At 52.5% G+C, this 26,445-nt stretch overlaps 1 protein-coding gene across 12 annotated transcripts in view; it reads right to left on the minus strand.

Annotated features, from left to right (window-relative positions):
- TNS1 (tensin 1) overlaps nt 1–26,445 on the minus strand; it is a 216,240-nt gene that overhangs the window by 39,765 nt on the left and 150,030 nt on the right. For 7 of the 12 annotated variants that reach the window (XM_070772039.1, XM_070772026.1, XM_070772017.1 and 4 more), the window contains exon 18: nt 10,097–11,683. In XM_070772039.1, the coding sequence (XP_070628140.1) occupies nt 10,097–11,683 (1,587 nt within the window). Of the gene's footprint in view, nt 1–2,487; nt 2,575–10,096; nt 11,684–26,445 lie in introns of all 12 variants that reach the window. The other 5 variants (XM_070772002.1, XM_070771982.1, XM_070771980.1 and 2 more) reach the window with 1 other exon arrangement.

Consider the following 26,445-nt stretch of genomic DNA (forward strand, 5'->3'; position numbering starts at 1 on the left):
ATCTGCCCCTCGAGTGCCAGGAGAGCCATATTCCCTCTCTCTTGTCCCTCTCTACAGGAGGGGAGACGGGCCATGGCAGAGGGGAGAGAGAAGGGAGAGAAGAGAGCCCCATTGTTCCTCAGCCAAGTTGGGACGTCTGGACACAAGCTGACGGCCTGTGTCAGAGGGAGAACACCCCTCCCTCACGTCCCAGAGACTGACGGATAATAAAAATAGCCCCACTCTCTCCCACCAGCCTCCTCTCCACCCAGCACATCCCCCCACCCCCACCCCAGGACTTTCTCAGTCTCCTGGCCCCGCCCCCGCTCTCAGGGCCTCTGTCTACGTGCCCCACTCCCTGCATACACATAGGCATGTGCGCACACACAGACACACACACACACACACACACGTGGGCACACACAGCCTGAGCCTGACAGGAACAGCAGTGGGTCACAGTCATGCTCAGAACCTCCACAGTCAGCCCTCCCTCAGCAGGAGACCGGGGACCAGAGAAAGTTTATGAAGAAAGTAGGGGGAAGACAGGCAGCCCAGGGACTCTGCAAAGTCTTCCCAGCAAAGCTGATGAGTCCAGCCTTCTAAGCCCAGCAGCACAAAGGAGCAGCCAGAAAGCGGCCTTTAGAACAGTGACCCGCTACACAAGAAGCCATGTGTTGTCCTTCAAGGGCTGCTCACACACTCTGGGCATCACGCCTTCCCCACTTCCTGGAGGACAGCGGTCACCTCAGCCCGGGGCCTCCACATTGGCCACCAGACCTGAAGAGCAGGGCACAGGGCGCTGGAGCAGCTCAATCTCCCGGGGCCCTCACTTGCTCCCCCAGGATGGTGCTGTGCTTAGGGGACAGCTGGCTCCAAGGCTCCCCTAAAGTGGCCTGGACCTGAGGTCAAGAATCTCCTTCATCTCACACACACACACACACAGTTCTAGAGGCTGTCGCCCTAACACACATCAATACACCTGATTCACAGATACAGCATGGCTGCCCACCACCCCGGCGTCCGTGGACAAATGTCCTTGTGCCAGGCTTCGTCACATGCCTCCTCTACAACCCCCCGACTGGCCGCTTCCACCTTCACAGACCCAGCTCTTCTCTCCAGCCTTCCATTTTCCAAAAGACTGGATTCCTCAGCTCCAGGTGGCAGGGCTGGGTGTCCAACTGCTTGCCTGGGGCTCCGGAAGCGAGGGGATCCAGGAGGCCACCTGCTGGGGCCAGGGCACCAGAAAGCCACACGGCAATCACACTAGCTAACAGCCCCAGGGCAAGCCATGCCAGCTCCCCTCAGGACAGGCCCACCCTCAGAACTCCCCCAAACCCCAGGCCCAGCTGGACACTGCACTCCCCACCACTGGGCCAAGAAGAAGGTGGAGGGACAGAAGAGGAAGCGGACAGGGAGCCTTTCTGCTAGAGCCATCTCCCTGTTGTCCATGGACTGGGAGAAGGAGGGCCCTGAAAGCACCAGATATTGCCACTGGGAGTCAACAGCTCCCTTCACCTCCTAAGCCTTTTCCCAGAGCTGCTTAAGGCCACGGCATGGGATAAACCCGTGCACACCATCATCTCCCTGACCTGGGCTTCTGGCTTCCAAGGAGCTGGGATAGAATGAGGGGATTCCCTCCCCAGAACTAAAAGCCCCAGCTGGGATGGAGGATGCCAGTGGACCACATCATTCTCAAATAGAGCAGTGTGACTCTGGATAGAAGGGCCACCATATTGGAGTACATCAAGTCACCAAGCTAAAGGCACATGCCCAGGCTACAGTCCTCCATTTGTCATGCTGGGAGAGTGAGCTCTGAGCAATTCAGAGACTTGCCCGGGAGTGTCACAGAGGTGGTAACAGGCAGAGCCAGGACCACACCCGGGGCTTCTGACTCTTGCCCATGGGTCCTGGGGTCAGAGATTCAGGATGAGTCAGAGGGGGGTGCCCTGCCCCATCGAGTGCTGTACTCCAGAATGGACAGAGCAGCAGGTGCCGGGGCACCACTCTGTGTCTTGTGCCCGCTGGTCCATACTGAGCATGGCCTGGCTCCTGCAGAGGCTCTGGCCAGGACAGCCTGGGTGATCTAAGAGCCAAGGCGGCTGGAGAGCTGGGCTGTCCCGAACCCTCACTGAGCACCCTTGTTGCAAAGACCTGCATGCCCACAAGGAGCCTGAAAGTTGGTCCAGTCACCCCAGACCCTGTTCCCAGCAGGGAAGGCCAAGGCTGGAAGCATCAGGCCGTGTCCATGCAGAAGTGGGAGCACTCACTCATGCAGAGAGAAGGGAGGGAGAAGGGAGCAAGGACAGAGGAGGGAGGCAGTGAGAAAAAAAGCGGAGGCAAAGAGAAGAAAGAGATGGAAAGGAGAGAATATTAGAGGGAAAGGAGGGAAAATGAGGAGGAGATGGGAAATGAGGAGGTGGAAGAAAGTAGGCAAAGTCTGGAAGGGAAGAGAGAGAAAAGGGGAGTTAGGGTGAGTCATAAAAGGAGGGGAGAGGGAGAGGAACCAACCAGAGAGAGAGGAAGATCGGAGCCGGTGGAGAGGAGGGTGCCAGGAGCTGACTCTCCGCCCAGTGCCCTGCAGCCTGGCATTGTACGCTGCCCACCCCCACCCCGGGGAGCCGGCAGGGGGGAGGCAAGCAGCATGGGGTGAGGTGGGGAACGAGGGAGGCGGGGAGAGGAGGACACCAGGCAAGGAAGGAAACACGCCCGCGGCACAGGGGACAGATGGACACGGAACACACGAAGAACGCCAGGGACGAGGCATTTAACAAGACGAAAACAAAACAAAAACAAAGAAAAAAATCAATATTAGTTGGTGTTCTGAGTCTAGAATCTGGCCACACACTTGAGGAAGGTAGGCAGGATGTCAGACAAGAAGAGAGGGTGGATCTGGGGTCTCACTTCTCCAAAGGACAGGTGGACGTTCTGCAGTCCAGTAGGACACCACTCACCTCTCTCTTTCCTAACCCCAGCGTGGAGCAGGAAGGTGCCAGCCTGGGACCAGGAGATTTCAATCCTTTGGCTCCACATCTCATCCACCCTCATGGTCAGCACATCCTCGTTCCAGGACCTCCCTCCTCTCATGGTCATCTCCCACCCCCTGGATTCATCAGTGACCCTGCCAGTCTCAGTCCAAGAGTCATCTCCCCAGGCATCAGGGCATTCCTTGGCCTTTTATTCTTCCATCACACCCTCCTTAGTAATCCTCTTCCATGGGAGCCACTTAGGAACCACTTCAACTCCTGCCCCAAACTGCTGGGCACCACTGAAAAGTCCTTAAGATGAGCCTGCCTGGATGCACTGTAAGGACCTGGTATGTCTTTTTCTTCAACCCAGCTGACTCCAATACATCTCACACCCCAGGGGCTGCACAGTGGCCAGTATCACTTCTTTCTGGCTTCCAGAGAGCCATACCTTTTGAGTTTTCTCTACTTCGAAAGCTGCTCCATATCAGTTTGTTTGTTTGTTTTTACTGGTTCCTCCTCATGTCTCAATGCTCCAGAACTCAATCCTAGAACCTCCCCTCTGTCTGTGCTCACCCCTTGGTAAGATCATGCAGTTTCTTACTTCACATGACATCACAGACTGATATCTCCCACATTCCTAAGCTCCAGTCTCTCCCCCATAAACTCCTGACTCATGCATCCAACTGTCTTAAACAGTTCATGGGCATCTCAAACGTAACGTGGCCAAAATCACACTTCTGATATCACCTCTAAGACTGCTCTTCCCACATTCTTCTCCATCTGAAAGAAGAGCCACTCCATCCTTTAGTTGCTCAAGCCAGAAACCTTGACTTTTCCTTCTCTCAGGAAGCTTTGCACTTGCTATTTCCTCTGGCACATTCCCTCCCTACCCAACAAAGTTTCTCCCTGATCATCCAACTACCCCACCACCACCCTTTACCCTTCACTGGCACTTCACTGCTTTATCTCTATGGCACTTATCATCCATCTGACAAATTACATGTGCATTTGCTTATTGGTTTATTGTCCATTTCTACCTCTTAAAAAAAAAATCTTTATCTTTTTTGTTTACCACCATTTCTCCAGAGCCTACCTAGGCTAACATGTAGCACAGACAAGGAGCACTTGTTGAGTGAATGACAGAATGGACCTTGATCTTGTCTCCTTTTCCCATGATGAAATATAAAAACTGAGTCTTAATTCAGGCTCTCAAAAGTTGACACCAATATTTGACTATATGTGTATCCATTCTCTATTCTTATTTCATGAAGAGGTAACTTACCTCCTCAGCTCAGATGTGTGCTCAATTGTATCTGACTCTTTTCAATCCCATGGGCTGTAGCCCACCAGGCTCCTCTGTCCACGGAATTCTCCAGGCAAGAATACTGGAGTGAGTTGCCATTTCCTACTCCAGAGGATCTTCCTGACCCAGAGAGCGAACCCGCATCTCTTGCATCTCCTGCACTGGCACGCGGATTCTTTACCAATTGTGCCACCTGGGAAACCCCTACCTTACCGCCTGGTTGAGCCTAAATTATCTACCCAGGTATCTACTCCTAAGCCTCAGTTCAGTTCAGTTCAGTTCAGTCGCTCAGTCGTGTCCGACTCTTTGCGACCCCATGAATCACAGCACGCCAGGCCTCCCTGTCCATCACCAACTCCCGGAGTTCACCCAGACTCACGTCCATTGAGCAGTGATGCCATCCAGCTATCTCATCCTCTGTTGTCCCCTTGTCCTCCTGCCCCCAATCCCTCCCAGTATCAGAGTCTTTTCCAATGAGTCAACTCTTCCCATGAGGTGGCCAAAGTACTGGAGTTTCAGCTTTAGATCATTCCTTCCAAAGAAATCCCAGGGCTCATCTCCTTCAGAATGGACTGGTTGGATCTCCTTGCAGTCCAAGGGACTCTCAAGAGTCTTCTCCAACACCACAGTTCAAAAGCATCAATTCTTCAGGGCTCAGCTTTCTTCACAGTCCAATTCTCACATCCATACATGACCACAGGAAAAACCATAGCCTTGACTAGATGAACCTTTGTTGGCAAAGTAATGTCTCTGCTTTTCAATATGCTATCTAGGTTGGTCATAACTTTCCTTCCAAGGAGTAAGCATCTTTTAATTTCATGGCTGCAGTCACCATCTGCAGTGATTTTGGAGCCCCCCAAAATAAAGTCTGACACTGTTTCTACTGTTTCCCCATCTATTTCCCATGAAGTGATGGGACCAAACGCCATGATCTTAGTTTTCTGAATGTTGAGCTTTAAGCCAACTTTTTCACTCTCCACTTTCACTTTCATCAAGAGGCTTTTGAGTTCCTCTTCACTTTCTGCCATAAGGGTGGTATCATCTGCATATCTGAGGTTATTGAGATTTCTCCCGGCAATCTTGATTCCAGCTTGTGTTTCTTCCAGTCCAGCGTTTCTCATGATGTACTCTGCATACAAGTTAAATAAGCAGGGTGACAATATACAGCCTTGATGTACTCCTTTTCCTATTTGGAACCAGTCTGTTGTTCCATGTCCAGTTCTAACTGTTGCTTCCTGACCTGCATACAGGTTTCTCAAGAGGCAGGTCAGGTGGTCTGGTATTCCCATCTCTTTCAGAATTTTCCACAGTTTATTGTGGTCCACACAGTCAAAGGCTTTGGCATAGTCAATAAAGCAGAAATAGATGTTTTTCTGGAACTCTCTTGCTTTTTTCCATGATCCAGCAGATGTTGGCAATTTGATCCCTGGTTTCTCTGCCTTTTCTAAAACCAGCTTGAACATCAGGAAGTTCATGGTTCACGTAAAGAGACCTGCTCTATCAGTTTCTTTCTCACTCGCTTATATCTTTCTCTTCTCACTCTTCCCCCGTATTCAACCTCTCTCTGTTCCACCTCTAAAAACTCTCATGGCTCCTATATTCACACAAAGAAGCTCTCAGTATCTTGCTACCCTCTTTAGCTACCACCCTCTTCCCTTTTATCACAAAACCATTCAAAAGAATAGATGATGTACTGTCTGCACTCTCTCATCTCTCACTCCTCAATCCCTCAGTCTGGCTTCCGTCATCACCACTCTACTGAAAATACGCCTTTGAAACCCCTGAGGCCACCTAACTGGCAAGCCCAGTGAGTTTTCCCGAGTCTTCCTCTTCGTGATTGCTCCACAGTGACGTTGTTAACCTCCTGGGAACCCTTTACAATTCTGACTTCTATGATGACCCACTGTCTCAGTGTCTTCTCCCTGCCCGGAACATTCGTTCTCAAGGCCCTGCATGGCTTCCATTCCCTCACAGCCATTTCATTCTAAGTTCTTTTCTCTCCATGCCTTCTGATATAGAGAGATTTCATCCATGCCCAAAGCGTTAACCTTCATCTTTGCGAGGAGGACTCCCAAATCTATAGCTCTTTCCACTCTTTCAGGTCCAATTCCAGATGTCCAATTGCCTTCCATACATCTCTATCTGGAGCCTCCACTGTCACTCAAATTCAACATAAGTAACACTGAGATCTTCATCTTACACCAAACTGCTCCTCCTCCTAACTTCTGGCTTGTTAACGGAACAAACATTCTGTTTCTATTTATGGAGCCTCAGAATTATCTTTGATATCTCCCTCCTCTTCACTTACTACACCCAATCAACTTGTAGATGTGTTGGTTCTCATCCCACTACAGCATCCCTGCCCTCAGCTCTTCTTTTTCATTTCCATGGCCAGCACCCTAATTCAGTCCCCATCACCTAGGTTAGCCAATAAGCTCCTAGCATCTCCCAGCTTAAAGTCTCTCCCCTTTTGTATCCTTCCTCCCCAGACCCACCAGATACATCTTCCTAAACTACAGCTCTGACCATGGCATCCTTTCCTAAAACACAGTAATGGCTTCCTTCACTTCCACTAGCTAAGATTCAAGCTTCTCTGTCTGACATTTAAAACCAACCAGACGCAAGCCCCAGGCTCCTTTCTTGACTCTCTACTACACAGCCTATCTGCTTTCAATCCACTCCATTCTTCAAATACATCCTATGACTTCCTAGCTTCATTATGAGCCTTCCTTTTCCAATAATCTCATGCATTTCAAACTCCTATCTTCCAAGGCTCTGTTTAAAATATATACTCAACACAGAGCCTCCCCAGTCTCTCTACCTGATAGTGATCTTTCTTTTTTCTTCAGTCCCACAGAACTTTTCTTCATATTTCTCTTATTGCAAATAACTTCATTTTAAAGGTCTAGTTCTTTTTCCCCTTACTAAACTCTAGACTCCTTAAGGATAAGATCCACATTTGATTTCCAACATGCATTGAAACCTCTACCTTTAGAGACACCTGAGATCAGTGCAGGCACAGAATCGGGATCATATGAAAACTGATTGGACTCAACAACTCTGACTCTTATTTCTTTTTCGTGTCTTATTGCACTGGCTAGGATAGCCAATACAATGTTAAATGATAGCCGTGATAACAATCATCTTTATTTTATCCCTGGTGTAATGGGAATGCTTCTAATGTTTCACAAGAAAGTGTGATATGTGCTTCAGGCTCCTGGTATCTACTGTTTATCAAGTTAAGAAAACTACTCTGACATTCTCTGAGAGCTAAGCTGAAATAAGACATAAGTAGTAGTTGGATCACAGTGGCATGAATTGAAGTACAGAGGACAGCCAAGGAGTAACAGGCAGACCTGAGGGTGAACGGCCAGAAGAAACTAGATCATATTCATGACCATATAGAGGTTCTGCTCGGATCTGAGCTTCCTAGGTTACTCATGTGGAAGCTTATACTCCAGCTCCTTGCAGAAGAATACAGAATGAGAAGAAAGAGGTAGTGCTGAAAGTCTATCCTTTGGCTCCAAGACTGTTTTACAAATTAATCCTGCTGGTGCATCTTTATCTACAACAAGCACTGCAGATATCCTGAAGGGCTACTGAAGAAGTTGTGCAAGCAAGATCTGCTGACATAAGAAATACTGGTCATGAGAGGGCATGGACCAAAGAGACCTTTCTGAAGCCCTAGGGACCAAATGTAACTGTCCCTTCTATACATCTTAGCCCTTCTCCTGATGGAGTCACTCAGAGTTGGTGGAGATGACAGTAGGGTTGGGGGACACAGATACTGTGCCAGTAATATCCCTCCTTCCCTATGACTTCTTGGCAGCCAAAAGCTGAGCAGCTACAGGATATGGAGGCTGAGAGGCAAGACCTCAGAAACTTGTAGGAGAGAAAAGGCTGAGCGGAGAGCCACTGTAAGATGGACATCCTTCTGGGACCACTAAAGTATGGCTTCCTCTTGAGCTACACGGAAGGGTTCTGGGAGGGGGAGGAAACTCATCCTACTCACTTTAGATACTTCATACTTCTCTTCTTCTCTTATTATAAATAACTTCATTTTAAAGTTCTAGTTCTTTTTTCCCCTTACTAAACTCTAGACTCTTTAAGGATAAGATCCACATCTGATTTCCAAAACCCATTGAAATTTGTACCTCTAGAGACACCTAAGACCAGTCCAGTCACAGAATCAGGGTAAATTTCTTTGGATACTGCCCATCATTAGATTGGTGTGTCACTATTCCTCAGGCCACCACCCCAACTCTGTAAAACATTGAGAGAGCCCATTCCTTTCCCTTCAACAAAACCAGGAATAAAATGGTTTCTACTGACAAGCCAAGTATTCCTTATCTTAGTGGCCCGGATGTGGACAAAAATAGAAGATGGCGGTCCCTTGGGGACCACCCCAAGGAGCATTTTGCCCCTCAGGTTATAGAGCTACTCATCTTATCCTTTGACCCTTGGGTAAAGCTGATGATGTGTTGCTAGACCAGATCTCCAGGGAAGGTGAAGCCCTTAACTGCCAATTTCCATAGTGTGAATACTGCCATTATGACCAATTTCAAGTTACCCATAGTTGAACGGGGGGCTGTGTTCTGCTCCGAAGTATAGAAGCAGGGCATCCATGTTCCCCACACCAGATCCTGGACTCAGCCCAAAAGCCAACTGGCCTGGCCCCAGCTCCCTCCCTAAACCAACTGTCCATCCCCAAGAAGGGCGTCTCCCTCCTTGCAGCTGGCATGGTGACTCAGCTTCCCCTAAATTTAGGAAAAGGGACAGAAGGCAGACTCAGCTGCCCAGGCTCGTCTTCTGACCTCCTACCACCCTGTCATCTGAGGGGCTTGGCCCAAGGTCCCCCTCACCCCAGGCTCTGGTCCACCCCCGCCTGGGCTTCACCCCTACGATAAAGCTGGCTCATAGGATTTCCGACCCAGTTTAGCTATCCCCCTGGAATGGTTATAGGCTTCGGACAAAGTGAAGGTAGGTCCTTCCTGTTCCTTGCAACATGGCCTGGACACTCTGCCATTTCTTGCCTTTATCTCCCCAGTAAACCTGTCTGGTTGCCCCACTCTGTCTCCTCTCTCCAGAAAGATAAGTCCATTCTCTGGTAGAGAAGGTTGATCAGTGTCTCAGGAGTTTTCAATCTAGTGAGAGATCTGTTTCTCAGTGCCTGCTTCCCATACAGAGCTGGTCCTAAAGCAAGGACTAGCAGGATAGCTGAACAAGAAGGGGGATCTTGGCCTCCCTGGAGACATAAATATCCTGAGAGGACCCACTAGGGTTAAACACTCAGATACAGTCCAAGGGCTTTGGGGCACCCTTTCAGACATTGTTATGCCTCTGGGAGGGCCAAAAAAGGAACTGGAGTCCACAGAGGCCTCCCTTCAACCTTCTCCACTACAGGCAGCTACAGAGAGCATCTCATCTCTGCCTAGAAAAATCTGTACTCAGTCCGAGAGTCACCACCTCCAGGAAGCTTTCCCTGATTGTCCTAAGTGGTAAGCCTTCCTTTCCCAGGCTCTGGGGCTTTGGTCCCCATCTCTGTTGTAGCACACACTGCACTCTGTTAGAATAATCTGTCTGTGTACCTCTTTCCTCACTAGATTGAAAACTCCTGAGACACTGATCTTTGAACCACAAGGCCTGGCTTGGAGTCTAACAGGCACAGAATGCAGGAAGGGATGGGTGGCACGTAGGTTCCTAAAAGCCTCTTCCCCAGGCCAAAATGGCACTCACTGAGGCATGATGGCTGTGCCTCCCCCTAGCAAAGCCAACCAAGACCAAAGAGGGAAAGTGTAGAGGGAATAAAGAGGGGACATCCAGCACTCACAGCCCCTGAGACTCTTACCTGCCACCCGGTGGGCCACCAGCCCTTCCAAGTTCAATGGTTCCTCCTCTGGAGTTCGGGATGGGTCTGAAGTCACCTCCTTTGGTGGAAGCTGAGGCTGAGTGGTGAGGCCAGGGAGAGAGGCTGGGGGCTGCTGAGGCCCCACAGAGCTCTGGGTGGTTGGAAGGAAGGAAGACGAGGAGGAGGTGGCCGGGCTCTTTGGATGGTAACTCTGGTTGGGCCCAGTTGGACATGGCTGATAATCATAAGGTGAGTAAGGCCTGCCAGTGGGAACAGACTCCAGGGGGGCCCGGGGGGCTGGCTCAGGGGTTCCCAAGGAATGCCCACTGGGGATGTAGCCAGATCTGGACTGGGTCAGTGGGTGGGACTGGCAAGAGGAGCCAGAGAAGGGCTGGGAAGAGAGCGGAGAAGCCCCTGGCCAGGCCCCAGGCACGCTCTGGGACTTGTGTAGGGGGGCGCCCGCCGTGGCTGGTTCCAAATCGAGCATCAGCATATTGAGGGCTTCGATGGACTGCTCGATCTCCTGCTGGGAGGCTGCGCGAGGGAACTCAGGGAGGCCAGACATGGGGGGCTCTGCTAGTGGCTGGGGGCTGGGCCTGCTGAGCCCAAGGCTCTCCAAGTGGACTCTTTCCTGTTGGCGAGGAGGTGGGCGAGGCTGCTGCTGCTGCTGCTGCTGTTGCTGCTGCTGCTGCCAGGAATTCAGACCCCTCTGCACAGCCTCCCGGCTGCTCCCACCACGGGCTGGAGCTGGGGGCAGCTGGGGCTCCGTTTCAGGAAAGGATTGAGAGCGAAACATACCGTTGGGGTCATGGCCATAGTGGGAGGTGGTCGCTGACTGTGGCCAGGCTGGGTGGGGTCCCTCCCGCTGGTAGCCAGCTAAACCCTCCTGTGTGGAGTAGGAGGGTCTCATGGGGGCTGTGTGGCCAGCCTGGGCAGAGACTGCCCGGCTGGCAGACTCATAGGGGTAGCCCCCACCGTTGACCATAGGTTCCATGGGGTAGGGCTTGTCCAGACCGTTGGTCAGCGGGGAGAGGGCCTCTGGGTAGCCACCCTCACTTGTGTTGGTGACTCCATCCAGGGAGGACAGGGTGCCCATGCTGCCCACGCTATGCCCATCCTGGTTGGGCAGCTCATCGTCCAGGATGTCTGTCTCCCGCTCGGACGCTAAGGCCCCACCGTTGACGTGAACCTGGGCCGGGACGATGTGGCGGCCAGAGGAAGGGGCAGCAGGGCCTCCCACTGGGCGGGACCGGAGATGCTGAGGGTGGTACATGGCGCCTTGCTTCTCCCGCTCCAAGCCAAAGCCACTGAGCAGGCGGTCCAGCTCACGCTTCTCCTCGGGACTCAGGGCAGCAGGGGCACTGGCAGGGCCGGGGGCAGGCTCATCGGTCTTGTCTGTCTTGGTGGAGGCTGTGGAGTTGCCCGAGTCACTGCTCACGGAGAGGGTGTGCTCCACGTGATTGGGGGTGGCTGACAGCACGGGCCGCGTGGCGTTGACAGCCCCAGTGCTGCCGTGCAAGGAGTCCTTCTTCTTCACCTTGGCATACAGGCTCCCGTCCAGGGGTCCCTGGGTATGGCCCACAACCTCTACAAGAGAGGGACCAGAGGAGAGACAGAGAGCAGACATCAGTGGGAGGTGGGACATCCTCCATTCTCCCAAGGAAAGCATCTGAGAGCTTCCCTTCCCTGGACCCCCAAAGGGAATTTGCTGAGAGCAGAACATACCACTGGGGTCATGGCCATAGTGGGAGGTGGTCGCTGACTGCGGCCAGGCTGGGTTGGGTCCCTCCCACCGGTAGCCGCTAAACCCTCCTGTGCGGAGTAGGAGGGTCACATGAGGGCTGTGTGGCCAGCCTGGGCAGGCACCGCCAGCCAGGCTGGCAGACTCGTAGGGGTAGCCCCCACCATGTACCACCTTCAGCATCTCCAAAGGGAATCCTCTCAACCCCCAGAGATAGAGCCAAAGTGGCAGAAAGGACAAACGGACCCCTTCCCAAGGCTTCTGAGCAGAGCCTCCCCAGCACCCAGGGCCAGGGCCAGGCAGTGGAGCCCCAGATTGGTCAGGAGACCTGGGGTCAAGATGCCCCAGTTCAAAGCCTGGCTCTGGCATTGCACTCACTTCCCAAAGACCCGCAGGGGCTGGGCCAGGCTGGAGCTCAGTAAAGCCAGCAGGACTGGTGTTAGAAGAGAACAGTTTCCCTCTGAATGCCAGGGCCCATGGGGGTTCTGGAAAGGAGCTTCAGGGGCCAGGAGTAGAGGGAACAGCTTAGGGATGGAGAACACAAAGGCAGAGGTCTTCTTCAGGGAGAGGTGACCCCTATGTCATTTTGTCCGCAGATACTCTGGGGGACCCATGAGCAATACTTTCTCTGAAAGGAAAAAGTGAGCGCTGGGTGGCGGGAGGCCAAAGGGCTGACTCAGGAGCGAAGAACTTCCCCGCCCAGAGGAACTCAGTGATTTCACACCCTGTACAGTTAGCAGCCCAGCTTCCAGCCTTCAGACACACACACACACACACACACACACCCCTCCCCTTCCCCCACTCCAAGGCAGGCCCTCAACTGGCAAGAAAAGAAAGCCCCCTCCCAAACACTGCAGAGACTCCAGCCCAGACACCAACAGTCACACGCAGAAAACCAGACACAAAGACATCCAGAGACACACATTCCCACCAGAAATCACCCAAATCAAACCCCCAGACACAGGCACTCGTGGAGTGCACCAGACAGGCACCCTCAGTCAGAAAGAGCGAGTGTGGATACAAACACACAAATGCTAATATTATCAGCTAACATGCAGGGAACGCCTTGCTCCATTTACACATACATTATTTCTAATCCTGTGAATTGGGGCTGTTATGCTTATTTTAAAGATGGAGAAACTGACACTCGGAAAGGTGAAACCACGTGTTTGCAGAAACATAGTACCCGGCAGGGCTTCTCAGGTGGTGCTAGTAGTAAAGAGCCCACCTGGCAGCGCAGGAGGCGTAAGAGATGCAGGTTCGATCCCTGGGTTGGGAAGATCCCCTGGAGGAGGGCATGGCAACCCACTCCAGTATTCTTACCTGGAGAATCCCCGTGGACAGAGGAGCCTGGTGGCTACAGTCCATGGGGGTGCAAAGAGTCCAACACAACTGAACAATTAAGCATGCATGCATGCAGTACCTGGTAAAGCTGGGATTTTAAGTCAGAACTAATTTAAAATTTAAAATAAAAGTAAATTAAAAGTAAATCAGAACTTTGAAGACCACATAACTTATTATTCTACACTGTTATACCTCACACACACACACACACACACAAACACACCCTTAGGAAAAAACACACAAAAAAGCAGCAAAACCCCAAAATAAGTACTTAAATTTAAAGCCACAAACATTTAAGAAAATACAAGCTCCTACCATGCCCAAGGACTAGCCCTCAGGCCAGAAGTGGCAACCTCTAAAAATAAACACTCATACAGAAGCCCACGGCCAAAAACAAGTGATCAGACGACCACAAAACAGGAACATCCTGATCAACATACACACACACAAACCACAGGCCAACCAAATGACGTCACCCAAGCACCAGCACTGAGATGCTCGAGGAGGCCCATCGTGCACACACACCCCTGGGGGCTGGAGGCGCTGCCCGTTCACGTAACTCTCCAGAAGCGTCTCTCTGCCCCCAGTTCTCCCTGGGGCTTTGGGACCTCAGCCAGCAGCAGGCCCCAAGTGACACTGGGCCAGAGTGCTGCCACAGCCGAAGGTTTACGGGGATGGCACTGGTCTTAACTAACATGGGGTTTCGGCAGAGAAAGGTCCGATTCTCCAACAGCCTGCCCTTAGTGCTACTGAGACGCAGCTGTGCACACGTTGCCTCTCCCGACTCGCCTGGCATCATCCCTGTTGTTGTTGTTTAGTCGCTAAGTCGTGTCCGACTCTTTGCAACCTCGTGGACTGCAGCCTGCCAGGCTCCTCTGTCCAGGCGATTCTCTAGGCAAGAACACTGGAGCAGGTTGCCAGTTCCTCCTCCAGAGGCTCTTCCTGACCCAGGGAATGAACTTGTGTCTCCTGCATTGGCAGGCAGGTTCTTTACTGCTGAGCCACCTGGGAAGCCCTGGATCATCCCTAACCCGGCCGAAATGCAGTTGAGAGGCTGCCCCTCGTGCCCTGTCCTTCCAAAGAACCGGGCTCCGTGCTACACTCACAAAACAGAGACTCGGCTGGCTGTTTCCAGAGGACAAAAGTATTACAGACAGAAGGTTCTCATCCACTCAGATCTTGGTGGAGAAGGGTTGGGGGCAGGGGAGGGGAAGGTTCGCACAAGGATGGGCCCCTCACACCACTTACTGGGAATCTGAAGAGCTGTCCTTCCTTCTCACCTGGAAAGGAAAGCTGCTGGCCCCTTCCTGAGCCCTGGCCCCACTCTGCAGCCCACACTGTGAGATGACAGAGTATTCCTCCTGGACTAGAGATCTCTTCCATCCCCCGAACCCCCTAATTCCCCAGGTCCATATGTACACAGTCCAGGAAGGGGGGAGAGGAGTTAAAGGTGAAGTGTCCCACGGCCTCCCAATTACACTCAGAAGGCAACGAGACCCCTTGGGTGCAAACCAGTGCAGGCCTGAGGCTTTTTCCTTCCAGGAAAAAGCACACCCAGTCCAGGATGTCCCTAGGCTCCACCAAAGAAGAGTTTTTGGCAAGACAGATAAGAAAGCATCTCCCAAGACAGAAAGGGAGAATTCACACTGATCACCACTGCCCGATATCTTGGCCCATTTGGGCCAACCCCACTCTCCACCGACTTTGAAAATGCCAATATTAAACTTCTTCTGTCATGTCATCTACCCCAGTGTGGGCTACTGTTTGCAAGAACAACAACAGGATAACTGCCAGGCCACTGGGGCTTAGTAAGAAAATCGAAGAAGTAGAAGCTGTTTAATTGAATCCTATTTGCTAAGCACAAATGGAAATGTCTATTTCTGTCCTCAAAGAAGGGGCTGGCTGCTCCTGACGCCCAGGGCTGGCAGCACGCTCCAGGCTGTTCTACACTTTCAATGGGTCATCTTCCTTTTCAAATTAAGAGAGGACACCTGGGCCCAACCCAGGTCTGTCAGCCCCAGGAGGGTTCAACTGAAACCCTAGTGCACCACCAGCACAACCCACGAGGCACAAACACGTGCTGCTCCCATCAGAGATGAAGGGAAGTGCCCCGTCCCCCTGCCACAACACACTCACCACCCCCTTCGCCCCATCGACCACGGCCACATTAAGAGCTATTTACCAGGACCACAAGGAGCCGGAACATGTCGGTTTCAATCTATTAAGGCAGGAAGGGCAAAAGAGAGAGGCGGCCAGAGCAAAGGGGAGGACTGAAATAGTGGGGGAGGAGGACAGGGAACTGGAGTGGTGAGGGAAGCTGGCTTCAAGGCTCTCAAGCTAGGGAGCCACCAGATGCATCTTCAAGTCCCAGCAGCTGTCATGGGCGTGGCCAACTCAGGTAAAAGCATCTCAGAGGAGAGGGAGTTGGACCCGCAGTGGGAGGGGACAGGGGATACAGATGGGCCCATGGGTGTTGAGATGGGTGACAATGGAGCAGAAGGGGGAAATACAAGGTATGGGCAGCCCAGAGAGGGGAGATCTCCCAGGTCCCCAGCCCAGACCAGACTGGACTTCCTGCCCACTTCTCTAGGGAAGTGAAGTCCACAGTCCCTTCCAGGCCCTGCTTGTTTTGTCTGACCACACCTCGCTCTGCCCAGCAGCTGCTCCAAGCCCTGGGCTCCACCCTCAATGCTGAGCTCGGCTGCACCAAGGGGCCCCTATTCCACGGCAGCCGTAATTCAGATGTGCGTGTCATGCTTCTGGAAAGCTCTGAGGAAAATCCCCAGCTGATCTGGACGTGGACTACTCCCTACTCCCCAGGCTCCCTCCAGTGAACGGCGGGAGTTCGAGCGGGGCTGGATGCACAGAACAGGCCAGTCCCCTGGAAAGGAAAGATGCGTCCATCTGTTGTGTTTCAAAAGGAACAAAAGAAATCAACACAGGATGCTAAGGTGATAAGAGTTTGGACAGTTGTCTGATTTTCACGTTCATAAGAATCTCCTCCGAGGATTGTTAAAAAAAAAAAACAAAAAACAACGTAGATTCCAGGGCCTTATCTCCAAAGATTTTTACTCATAGATCTAGGGCAGGACCGAGAATCAGCATTAAAACTAGCTCCCAGCAGCTTCTGGGTCACCTCTTGAGTAACCTTGACCCAGGTGGCCAGCGTTTTGAGCCCTGAGGTTAAGGACCTTCGCTTCTCTCACTAATGTCAAGTGGGGAGAGCTCATTTGTTTAGATGTCGGCACAGACAGGCCAACCAGGAAAAACAAAGGGTACCAGCCTAGTGGACTGCAGGAAAGTGATTCAGCGAGGACAGATCCCCTCCATGTCCCACAGCAAGCCTGCTGTGCACCATGAGTGATTTATTAAGGTCTTTAGGACAGGGCCCTTCGTGATAAGAAGTCCTTTGGGTCCACATCCAGCAGAAGAACAATTCATTAAAAGACATTACCCAGAGCAGTGATGACCAACCAACGTGGAGGAAAATCAATGCGCTGCCAACAGGAAGGGGCACGGTGCCCACCCCAGACACAGGTGGTTTAGAGGCAGGCGGGGGCCCCAGCAAGCCGAGAGGACTCAGCACTTTAAACGTGGGAATGAGGCATCAAAAACCATGTGTGTCAGGGAGGTAGGTGAGCTCTGACAAACACTGAGGCTTGGCCAGGAGGTAGCCAGGGGAGCAAGTTCTGGGCATGTTAACCCTTTAGCTACAACCTCTTCCCCAGCTACAGGAGAAGGTGGGTCGGGACTAGGGCTGGGGCTATTGAGAAGCGGCACGTGAATGCCAGAAGAAGGGTACCAGGGAGGCCAGAGGGATGTGATTCTGTAGAAAAAGCAGAGGAAAAGCAGCCCCTCCCTCCTCACCCCTGCACCAAAAACACCCACCACCCAGAAGGAAGACCCCCATCTTAATAGCTAACTCAGCCAACTCAACCACTTAAACCATGCGGAGCCTGGCCTCCCAGCCCATCAGGTGAAGACTCAGAGGCTTACTGATAGGTTTGCAGAGTGACAAGATTCAGGAACTGAGCACCTTGAGCTGGGCCTGAAACCTCCAGGCACACTAACCTCTCTTGTCTCCGTTTTACACCCCTCATCACCCACAAAGTAAGGCCCAATCCCCCCGCCTCCTCACACATGCAGACCTTTTATCATCTGGCCCCTGCCTGCCTTTTGAAGCCTCATCTTCACTGTCCTCGATACTCCAACCACGCCCCACGGTACTCTTACTATTTATATGTTCTTTCCCACCTTGCGCCTCGAACATGCTGTTCGCTCTCCTAAAAGTCCCTTCCCTATCCTGCTCCCACAACTGTCAACCTCCCTGGCAAACCTCTTCTTCCTCCTGGAGGCTCAGTTTGAACCTCTCTGGGAAGCCTCCCTCGGCCTTCCCCCTTTCCTACAGTCCTCCAGACCCAGATAAACTTTTTAAATTCCCATTGCCCTGTTCCCATGACTGTAACACTGGTCACACCAGATGGTCAATATTATTGCCCATGCTTGTTTTCCCCACTAAACTCCTTGAGGAAGGCCTTTGCCTCTTTCCCTCCATCCTCCGGTACCTAGTTCCCAGACAGTACGATTCATAACGTGGTGTATGTGAAGAAGGCACACAATTCAATGCACAACTCACATAGCTATACAGGATGGCCCTACAGAATGCAGGGTCTGGTACACGTTAGAGGTTCCATCAGTGCTTCTTGCAGGACATTCATGCTCAGACACTCAGTCCTGTCTGTCACTTTGCGACCCCATGGACTATAGCCCACCAGGCTCCTCTGTCCATGGAATTCTCCAGGCAAGAATACTGGAGTGGGTAGCCATTCACTCCTCCAAGGGATCTTTCTGACCCAGGGATTGAACCTGGGTCCCCTGCATTGCAGGCAGATTCTTTACCATCTGAGCAACCAATGCATGACATTAAAGTTTTATATACCCCTGTAAGCCACTGAGATGCTCTTCTTCCACTGCTAGCCAGAGAAGTAGAAAATTATGGATTCAAGGTGGACCCCAAGCTTCCCTGAACGGGAAGAGACACGTTGCCGCAAAAATATCATGAGAAGGGTGTTCTACAGAACTGGTAGCATAGGCTGCGCCCATGGAGGTCCCTGCAAATTGGCTGAGCCAGAGCCCACCCCACAGAATCCCTCACTGGACTCCTCAGTCACACTCCAGCCCTGTCCAGTGGACATTCACTTTCTTAATCAAGATCCCCTGGGGGTATCTGATGAATTACCCCCCAAAAAACACACAAATACAAACTCTGCACATCATTTCAGGGGGTGATGGACACCCCAGAGTCCATACACGCTTCTTAAATTAAGACATATGCCTATGACAGTTAGGGTGCTGCTTCTGGGGGTCCACCCCCAGCATCTGGACTTCTGTGGGGAACACCGGGCTCCATTCAGGAGAAAAGGGAGGACATGCAAAAAAGGCAAACCTTCTAGCGGCAGGAGCTGGAGAAGGAGCCCAGCCCAGAGCAACACGCCAAGCTGCAGCCGCCCCAGGGCAGATGTGAGAGTGAGGAAGGGCCGGCGATGGAGAGGGCTGTGGGAAACCTCAGCTCCATGGCTCAAGTGTGGCCTCCTGCGGCCCTTCTGTGACAGCGCTGGCCTCCACCCATGCTGACCACTCCCCCTCCCCACCCCACCCCACCCTGACACACACACAACCCCTCAGAGCCAGCCAGGGCCTGAGGTCACCCTTTGTTCAAAACAGCTCGCAGAGAGTTCTGGAACTTTCCTACATGGGAATGGGCTTCCTCAGGGGATCTGAAGAGCTTCAGAATTAGGGGCTGAAGAGAAGACCCGAGTCTCTGAAGGGGAACCATAGAAAGGAGGCACGGCCTCTGAGAGACAAAGAGGGCAGGCGACAGGTGCAGCCTGAGGGACGTAGGTTCACCCTGGGAAGAGTCCACGGGGGCCACAGGGACAAGCACTGAGGGCAGGGACAGATGAGTCCAGGAAGCCAGACAGACACCTGTCTTTCTTCTCGCTTAGCAGCACTCACAGGGAACCTACTGCACTTTCCGAGAGTGGAGAGAAGAGAACGAGCTTCTTCCCAGGGTTTCTGTCACTTTTCTCACATGTGGCTCTGTTCCCTGCACAAGGGGCCTCACCAAGGTCCCCCCAAACCCGCCTCTGTGGACCCAGGGCGGATCCACAACTGGCCGCCACCCCCCAATCTGCTGAGGTAGGAAAGAACGAGGAAGGCGCTAAGCCCCGCGTCCAAACGCAGTCCCATCCGAATCTCAGAAGACGGAGAAAGCCAGCATTCAAGCAGAAACAGAAACTAGAGCCCCCTCCCACCCGAGGCTACTGCCCCACGGCTCTCAGCCGGCGCTCAGAGGCAGCAGAACGGAGGTCTGAGAGGGATCAAGAAAGTCGGCTGAGCCAAAAGAGCGTTTTAAAAGCCAGGAGATCTGGAGAGCTGAAGGGCCTCAAAGGCTCAGTTAATCCATTGCCCAGCCCCCCTCATTTGTTCCACAGGCTCTGGGAAACCCCCAAGGTCACCCAGAGCAGAGGGCATACAGACTTGCCTGCCTGCCTGCCTCCAAATTGAGTGCTCTTCCCCCTGATGGCGCTTCAAGGTGAAGATGGCCGGAGGAGCCTGGGGGGGGCGGGGGGTACTCTACAGCTGTGACTGCGGCCTAAGAGCCTCACCATATAAGACACGGGACTTGGTCAAGCGGTGATGATAGACGTGTCCCCAGGCCCTCCTCAGGAAGGACCCACACTCTTTACACAGATACCATCTTAACTTGAATTCCTCCAGAGAGAGGGAGCAGGGACAGGAAACCTCCTGGTGGCCTTTACTTCAGACCCGAGGGACCCGGCCTGCAGAGTGAGTGACCTGCCCCGTCACAGGCCCGTCCACTTCCACGAGGTGAAAGTGAACTTGCAGGGCCAGCCTCCTGACTCCAGCCTGGCCTTCGGCTCCCACGCCAGGCACTAGGGGCAGAGCCTGGCACTCCCACTCCCCGCCCTCGGCCTGTCCAGGCAGCGGCTATCACAGGCACACTCCGGATGGTAAAAATAGCTCCCGAGCCCACAGCGACCCAGGTCCCTCTCTGCCAGGCCAGGGCACCCGCCTGGACACTCGCAGATCAGATCCCTGGCCAGGGGGACTGTCGAGCCGCCAAGAGTCCTGGCAAAGTTAGGAGAAAGCCATGAATGGCAGCCCACAGGAGGTCAGCCCTGGGGTGGGGAGGGTTCCACAAAGTTCAGGTCACAGACCTGGGGAGTTGGGAGTGCTATCCTGAGTAAGTGGGAATGTTTCAGGGGCTAGTCAACGCCTCCACCACATGCCTTCTGCCCACCCCATCCTCTTCCACCATGAACCATTACACCAAAGAGTGAGGCTGGCTCAGATACACTGGCCCCCCTCCTACGTATGCAGCCACCCCTCAGATTTGAGGCGGCAGCTCCTCCGTGTCCCAGAGCAGCGAGTCCAGGAGGGAGGTGGCCAGGTCGGCTCCATCTGCTCCCATAGGCAGCACACTGCTGGCCACAGCCCCACAAAGCCACACACCCTTCCCCAGTCCAGGTCCAGAGCAGACCCTGGCCCCTGCGCCCAGAAGCTGCCCACCACCCTCTCCCCAGGTCCAGCAGGGAGCCACACAGGAGAAACACCTGCCCAGCAGACACTTACCCTCTGGACAGAGGGAGCGAGGGAAGGGAAAAGACGTGCTCTGAAGTGCCCCCTCGTCCCTCAAGTTTCAAATAATTCCTCCATGGCTGCAGCTCCCAGCACCGCCGCCCGGTCTGTGTCCTACTCAGGCTCCCTCGGACTGTCAGGGGTGGGAGGAGCAAGTGCCGCCTGCCTGCCCATACACACACACACACTCCCTCCCTCCAGCTCTCACTCGCTCTCTCCTCCTCTCCGCTCAGCTCTGCCTCACTCTGGCTTGTAGGAAGCCAGTGGGATAAAACTCTGTCTGTAATTTCAGCCAGCTGGGTCCCCAGGGCTTCACTTATCATCCTGTAGCTATGCAGCTCTTGAATGACATCACAGTGGCTTCCCAAGCCCTCCACACGGAGTGAGAAGTGGCCGGGCCAGCCCAGCTCCAGCCCTGGCTCCATCCTAGTCCAGCAGTGGCCCCAGCCCACTCCTGCCCAGCACAGCCCAGCATGGCCCCAGTACCACCCCGGCCAAGCCCCAGTCCTAAATCCACTGTGGCCCCAGGACCCAGAGAAGAAGTGGAAGCAAAACGGCTGAGATGTGAGGTAGAGGGAAGGGTGAGAGTTCCTACGAGGGTATTGAGATTTATTTCCCCAAATTTTTCCACATTTTTTTCCCATTCTCAGCAAATGAAAGGCAGAACAGATGACAACAATTTTCCAGCTGCTGAACAATAAGGTGGAAGTCTTTTTTTCCTTTCTCCCGCTCCATCCCACCCGTTCCCCCACCTCCACAGGGCAGAGTCTAGGAGCCAGGACACTTCCTTGGCTTATAAAAGGGGAAAAAACCCATGAGCTCCTGGATTTCCCAGGGGTGACCACGGGGCCTGAATGGAGGGACTGGGGTATCACACAGGCAGGCTGATGGGAGGGGAAGGGAACGCCAAAGTGAAGTTCTCAGTGCAAAGCTTTGGCTTCTAGCCCAGGAACCACAACCACTGAAACCTGACTTTGGGAAGGCCAGTGGATGTCCGGTCAAGGATGTTGATCTGCCAGGCCACCTGAGAGGCCTCCAGGTGACTGGTCATTCATATGCAGTTTGTTCCCACCTGTGACCACCACGAATGGCAGAAAGGACAACTTTCTGGAATAATCAGTGACATCTCCCCTCACACCCAGGCACCCAGATCCAAAACAGCCCCCTCAAAAGCCAAAGGGACTCCCCAAAGTCCCCACCACTGTCCTGGTGTGCCTTTAAAAGTACCAGAAGTCCCTGACGCAGGATGCCAAAGCCCACCTCTTCTCTGCACATCAATTGAATGTACCAACCCCACTCCCACAGGCCAGGGATTTGCAGCCAGGCCAGTGGGAGCTGCAGGGCCTGGTGTCTCCTTGCCAGAGCCCTGGTGAGTTTGCCATCCTAAAGTGCTTCTACAGCCTCCCCATGCTGATGCCCAGACCCTTCACTGCCAGGTCAGGCACTGCAGGCCCGGGAGGGAGAGCCATAACAGATGCAGGCCACTTACTTCTCCCTTTTCAGAGCAGACAGCTCATCCCTAGTCCCCTCCCCGTTGTCAGCATCACTGGCTGCACTGGTTGTATTACTAAAGGCATGTTTTCCAGAAACCGGGAGGTGACAGGCCTGTGGTGCCCCTCATAGGTCAGAGAGCCCGCATGAGTTGTCTCTTGCTTCAGAGTGATAAAAACCCCTGGCAGCAAGAGCTGAGAGTAAAGAAGGAAAATAAGTGGAAGAACAAAAACAGTGCCCTGTACTCTGGCCCCCGCCCTATCCTAAGAGCATCTTCACTGAGGAGATGAGGAGGCCCCCAGCCCAGTGAAAAAGACTTCATAGAAATCATCAAGAATGAGGATGAGAGAAGAGGGGTTTCATGCCCCAGGCTCCAAACTGGGGGGCAGAAGGATTTCCAGTCTCCTCAGCACAGTTGTCAGATGACAATTTGGACAAACTACTGTAATTATCCTGCTTATCTCCATAGAACCTTCTAGAACTAATGGACAAACTAGGCTCTTGAAAGGATTATAGTCAACCAGTCCACCCTCTTTCTCATCCCTGCCCCACAACAGTGTTAACCTAGATTTTATTTGCATACACTCTTCACCTTTATCTGCATACCTGAACCCCATCAATAGTATTATTTTATAAGATTTTCTAAAATTTTGAAAATAAATATAACTTCAAGTAGTTTGAGGCATCAATACCCATGATATCACAGATTTGGTGCAAAAGCTATATACTTCCTCCTCTAATATGCATTAAAATAAATACACCTAAAATAATTTCATATATAATTACCAGTCTGGCCCATATACCATACTTTGGAAACATCATCATACAACAATCTCTTGTGAGTAGCAATCCGATCCAATGGTTCCCTGCTACCACCCAGGGACTAGCTGCACCAGAAGCCTTCTGGGGAGTTTTGTGAAAACCTTGACTTCCTGGCTCTACCCCAGACCTCCAGAGGCCGAATTGTCAGGGGTGAAGGTGAAAGTGAAAGTCATTCAGTCGTGTCCAACTCTTTGCAACCCCACGGACTATAGCCCACCAGGCTCCTCTGTCCATGGAATTCTCCAGGCAAGAATACTGGAGTGGGTTGCCATTCCCTTCTCCAGGGGATCTTCCCAGGGATCAAACCCAGGTCTCCCGCATTGTAGGCAGATTCTTTACCATCTGAGCTACCAGGGAAGCCCATTGTCAGGGGTAGGGCCTAGGAATTGGAATTGTAAGACACTCTCCAGTTGAGAATGCAAGGCAGACAGGTTTGGACCACCACCACCACCTCCCTGCACCACCACCCCACCCCCCGGCAGTAAAAAAAAAAAAAAAAAGGTCCTAGCTATACCAAACTGTTTTCAGTTATAAAGATCTTACTATCTACCCCTCAAAGCCCATTGCATCATGAGGTGTCTCTAACAGATAGATTTTAGCTCCTTAACTTTTCCACTAAGTTTGTGGTACCCAATGGGGTGGCTCAGACAAGCCAAATCTTTGCACATGAGAGCTTCAGACACTGAATGTGATGTGCACATCCTGAGTCTCTCCTTTGACAGACAATCCTCCCCCACTCCTGCCCCCAAAGCCCCTGAGTCCGCCCTACCTCCCTCTGCTTCTCCTCACCACCTGAGCACTTGCTACCAGAGGTTTTTTATCACTCTGAAGCAAGGGACAACCCATGTGACCTATGAGAGGCACCACTATCACCTCCTAACTTCTGGAACACATGCCTTTAGTAATGCAACCTAAAATTAAACCCAGCCCTTCTGATTTGTCTCACTTCAGCATCTTCCAGGAACACAGTGACTAAGAACACAGGCTTAGGGATCAGGTAGACACTGGCTTAAATACAGACACTATACTTAACTAGCTTAGTGCAGCCCTGGGCCAATTACTTAATTTTTTGAGTTTCAGTTTCTTTATAAAATGAGTATCTCAGAGAGTATTGCAAAGATCGATAATAATGTGTGTAAAGCGCTCAGCACAGCAGAAAAGCACACAGCGGTGCTCGAAATGAGGCACCACATATATACAAGCACCACTCTGACATCCGCTTTTCAGTCCTCCTTCCCTACCCAGCCCCACCCTGAATAGCACCTCAGAGACACTAGCTCCCTGGGCCCAGATGAAATACACCCGATGCTTAAGCTTCAGGACATGTCATTTGGCCTGTCCTTTCTCTGCTCAAAACTCATGGCAACGAGTGTCCAGCAGAGAAGAGTCTCACAAAACGGCCCAGACTCTGAGGATGTGATGTTGCTCAATCAACAAACTCTGGAAATGTCGTGGCATCTGTTACTACCAACAGGATGTCCGAAAATGCCACCCTGTCTCCTACCTCCCGAGACAGCTTCAACACCAAGGACCACGAGGAAGGAGGGGTGGCACCTGTCCAGATCTGGCTTTTTGCTCTTTCTTTTAAGGAACAAAATGGGGCTTCTCTGGTGGTCCAGTGATTAAGAATCCACCTTGCAATCCAAGGGACATCCGTGGTCTGAGAAGATCCCATATGCCTTGGGACAACTAAGCCTGTGTGCCAGAACTACTGAGCCTGCACTCTGGAGCCCGTGAGCCACAATCACTGAGACTGTGTGCAGCAGCTACTGAAGTCTGCATGCCTAGAGCCCAGGCTCCACAACAAGAGAAGCCCGTGCACCGCCAACTAGAGAGTAGCCCCCACTCACCGCAACTAGAGAAAAGCCCTCACACAGCAATGAAGACCCAGTATGGAAAAAAAAAAAAAAATTTAAGGAGCAAAATGGCTGAGTGCTCTGGTTTCCCAGCAGCCTGATCCTCGAAAGGAAGCAGGAAGCAGAAAAGAGCATCTTTGGGGAAGGAATACCTCACGCCCTCCCTAGTGAGAGACGTAAGGTTTCAGAGACAGGGGCTGAAGGGACACCTAGACAGTGGTCCTCCCCTGGCGTGGTGTGCTCCCCAGGGAACATGTGAAAATGGCTGGAAATACTCAGGGTTAACTCATCCAGAAGAAATCCCATTGCATCCAGTGGGTAGAGATGCTGCTAAACACCCTCCAACACACACAGGACAGTCCCATGTTCAATGTCAATGGTGCCACAGCCAAGAGTGGCTGAGCCAGAGTGAGGGCAGAGGGAGTCTGGGGTGTGAGAGACAGAGCTCAGGATTGACTCAGGAGTCCTGGGTCCCAAACCCAGGGGGCCGCTAACTCACCATGAGAACTTGGCCAAGTCACTTCCTGGGGCCTCAATTTCCAAAGGGGTAAGATGAGAGATAAGAGCAAGATGAGCTTTGAACTCTCAGACTTCGGTTCTAAGCAGAAAACAAAGAGGAGAGAGGCCTGGACTTTCCAGGGGTTGCAGTATGAAAGTCTGGGGGAGAGGGAGGACCCTGGCGATAGGCCATTGCCTGGGCCGGGTGCGAGGTATAGCACAGGAACAAGTCTCAGCACCCCCACAGGACTTCCTCTCTGCCTTTCAGTACAGCAGAGGGAAGACAGGCAGACCTAAAGCTCAGGGCACCCCTCACACAGCCCCAGCTTTCCAAGGTCTCCACACAGTCCCCCAGGAAGGCGGCAGACAGGGCCAGGTTCAGAAACATGTTCCCTGAGAGTCACGCAGAAGCCTCAGCGCCCGAGAACCTTTAGGAAGGGAATCGCCAACTCCCAGGCAGACAGCTGAGCCGGACAGGGTAGATCCACTCACCTCCCTCCTGCCTGCTGCACTTGGATCACCTCCCAAGGCCTCAACACCATCTCAGTAGCAGTCCTCACTTGGGAAGGATGGCAGAAGAGTGGGGAGTGGGATGTGGAGCTTGGGGAGCCAGGAAGGATGAGACAGCGCAACAGAACGGGGCGGGCGAGTTGTAAGTGTGTGCCTGCACGTTAATGGACGTTTTCCTGTTTGCTTCGACAACTGCCCTTCAAGGTAGATCCTTGATAGAGAAACTGAGGCTTCGAGGTTTGTGGTTTACATTGCCAGTCTGACTCTGACACTCAAGTTCTTTCTGCTTCCCAGAGAGGAAGGAGGAAGGAAGAAAGAGAGAGATGGGCAAAGAGTGAGAGCTTGGAGGATCCAGTGGGATGAAGGGAGTGGAGAGTGAGGATCAAATCACAGCACTGGTTTAGAACAACCAAACCCAAACCACA

This window comes from Bos indicus, chromosome 2 (genome assembly GCF_029378745.1).
Source record: "Bos indicus isolate NIAB-ARS_2022 breed Sahiwal x Tharparkar chromosome 2, NIAB-ARS_B.indTharparkar_mat_pri_1.0, whole genome shotgun sequence".
Lineage (NCBI taxonomy): Eukaryota > Metazoa > Chordata > Mammalia > Artiodactyla > Bovidae > Bos > Bos indicus.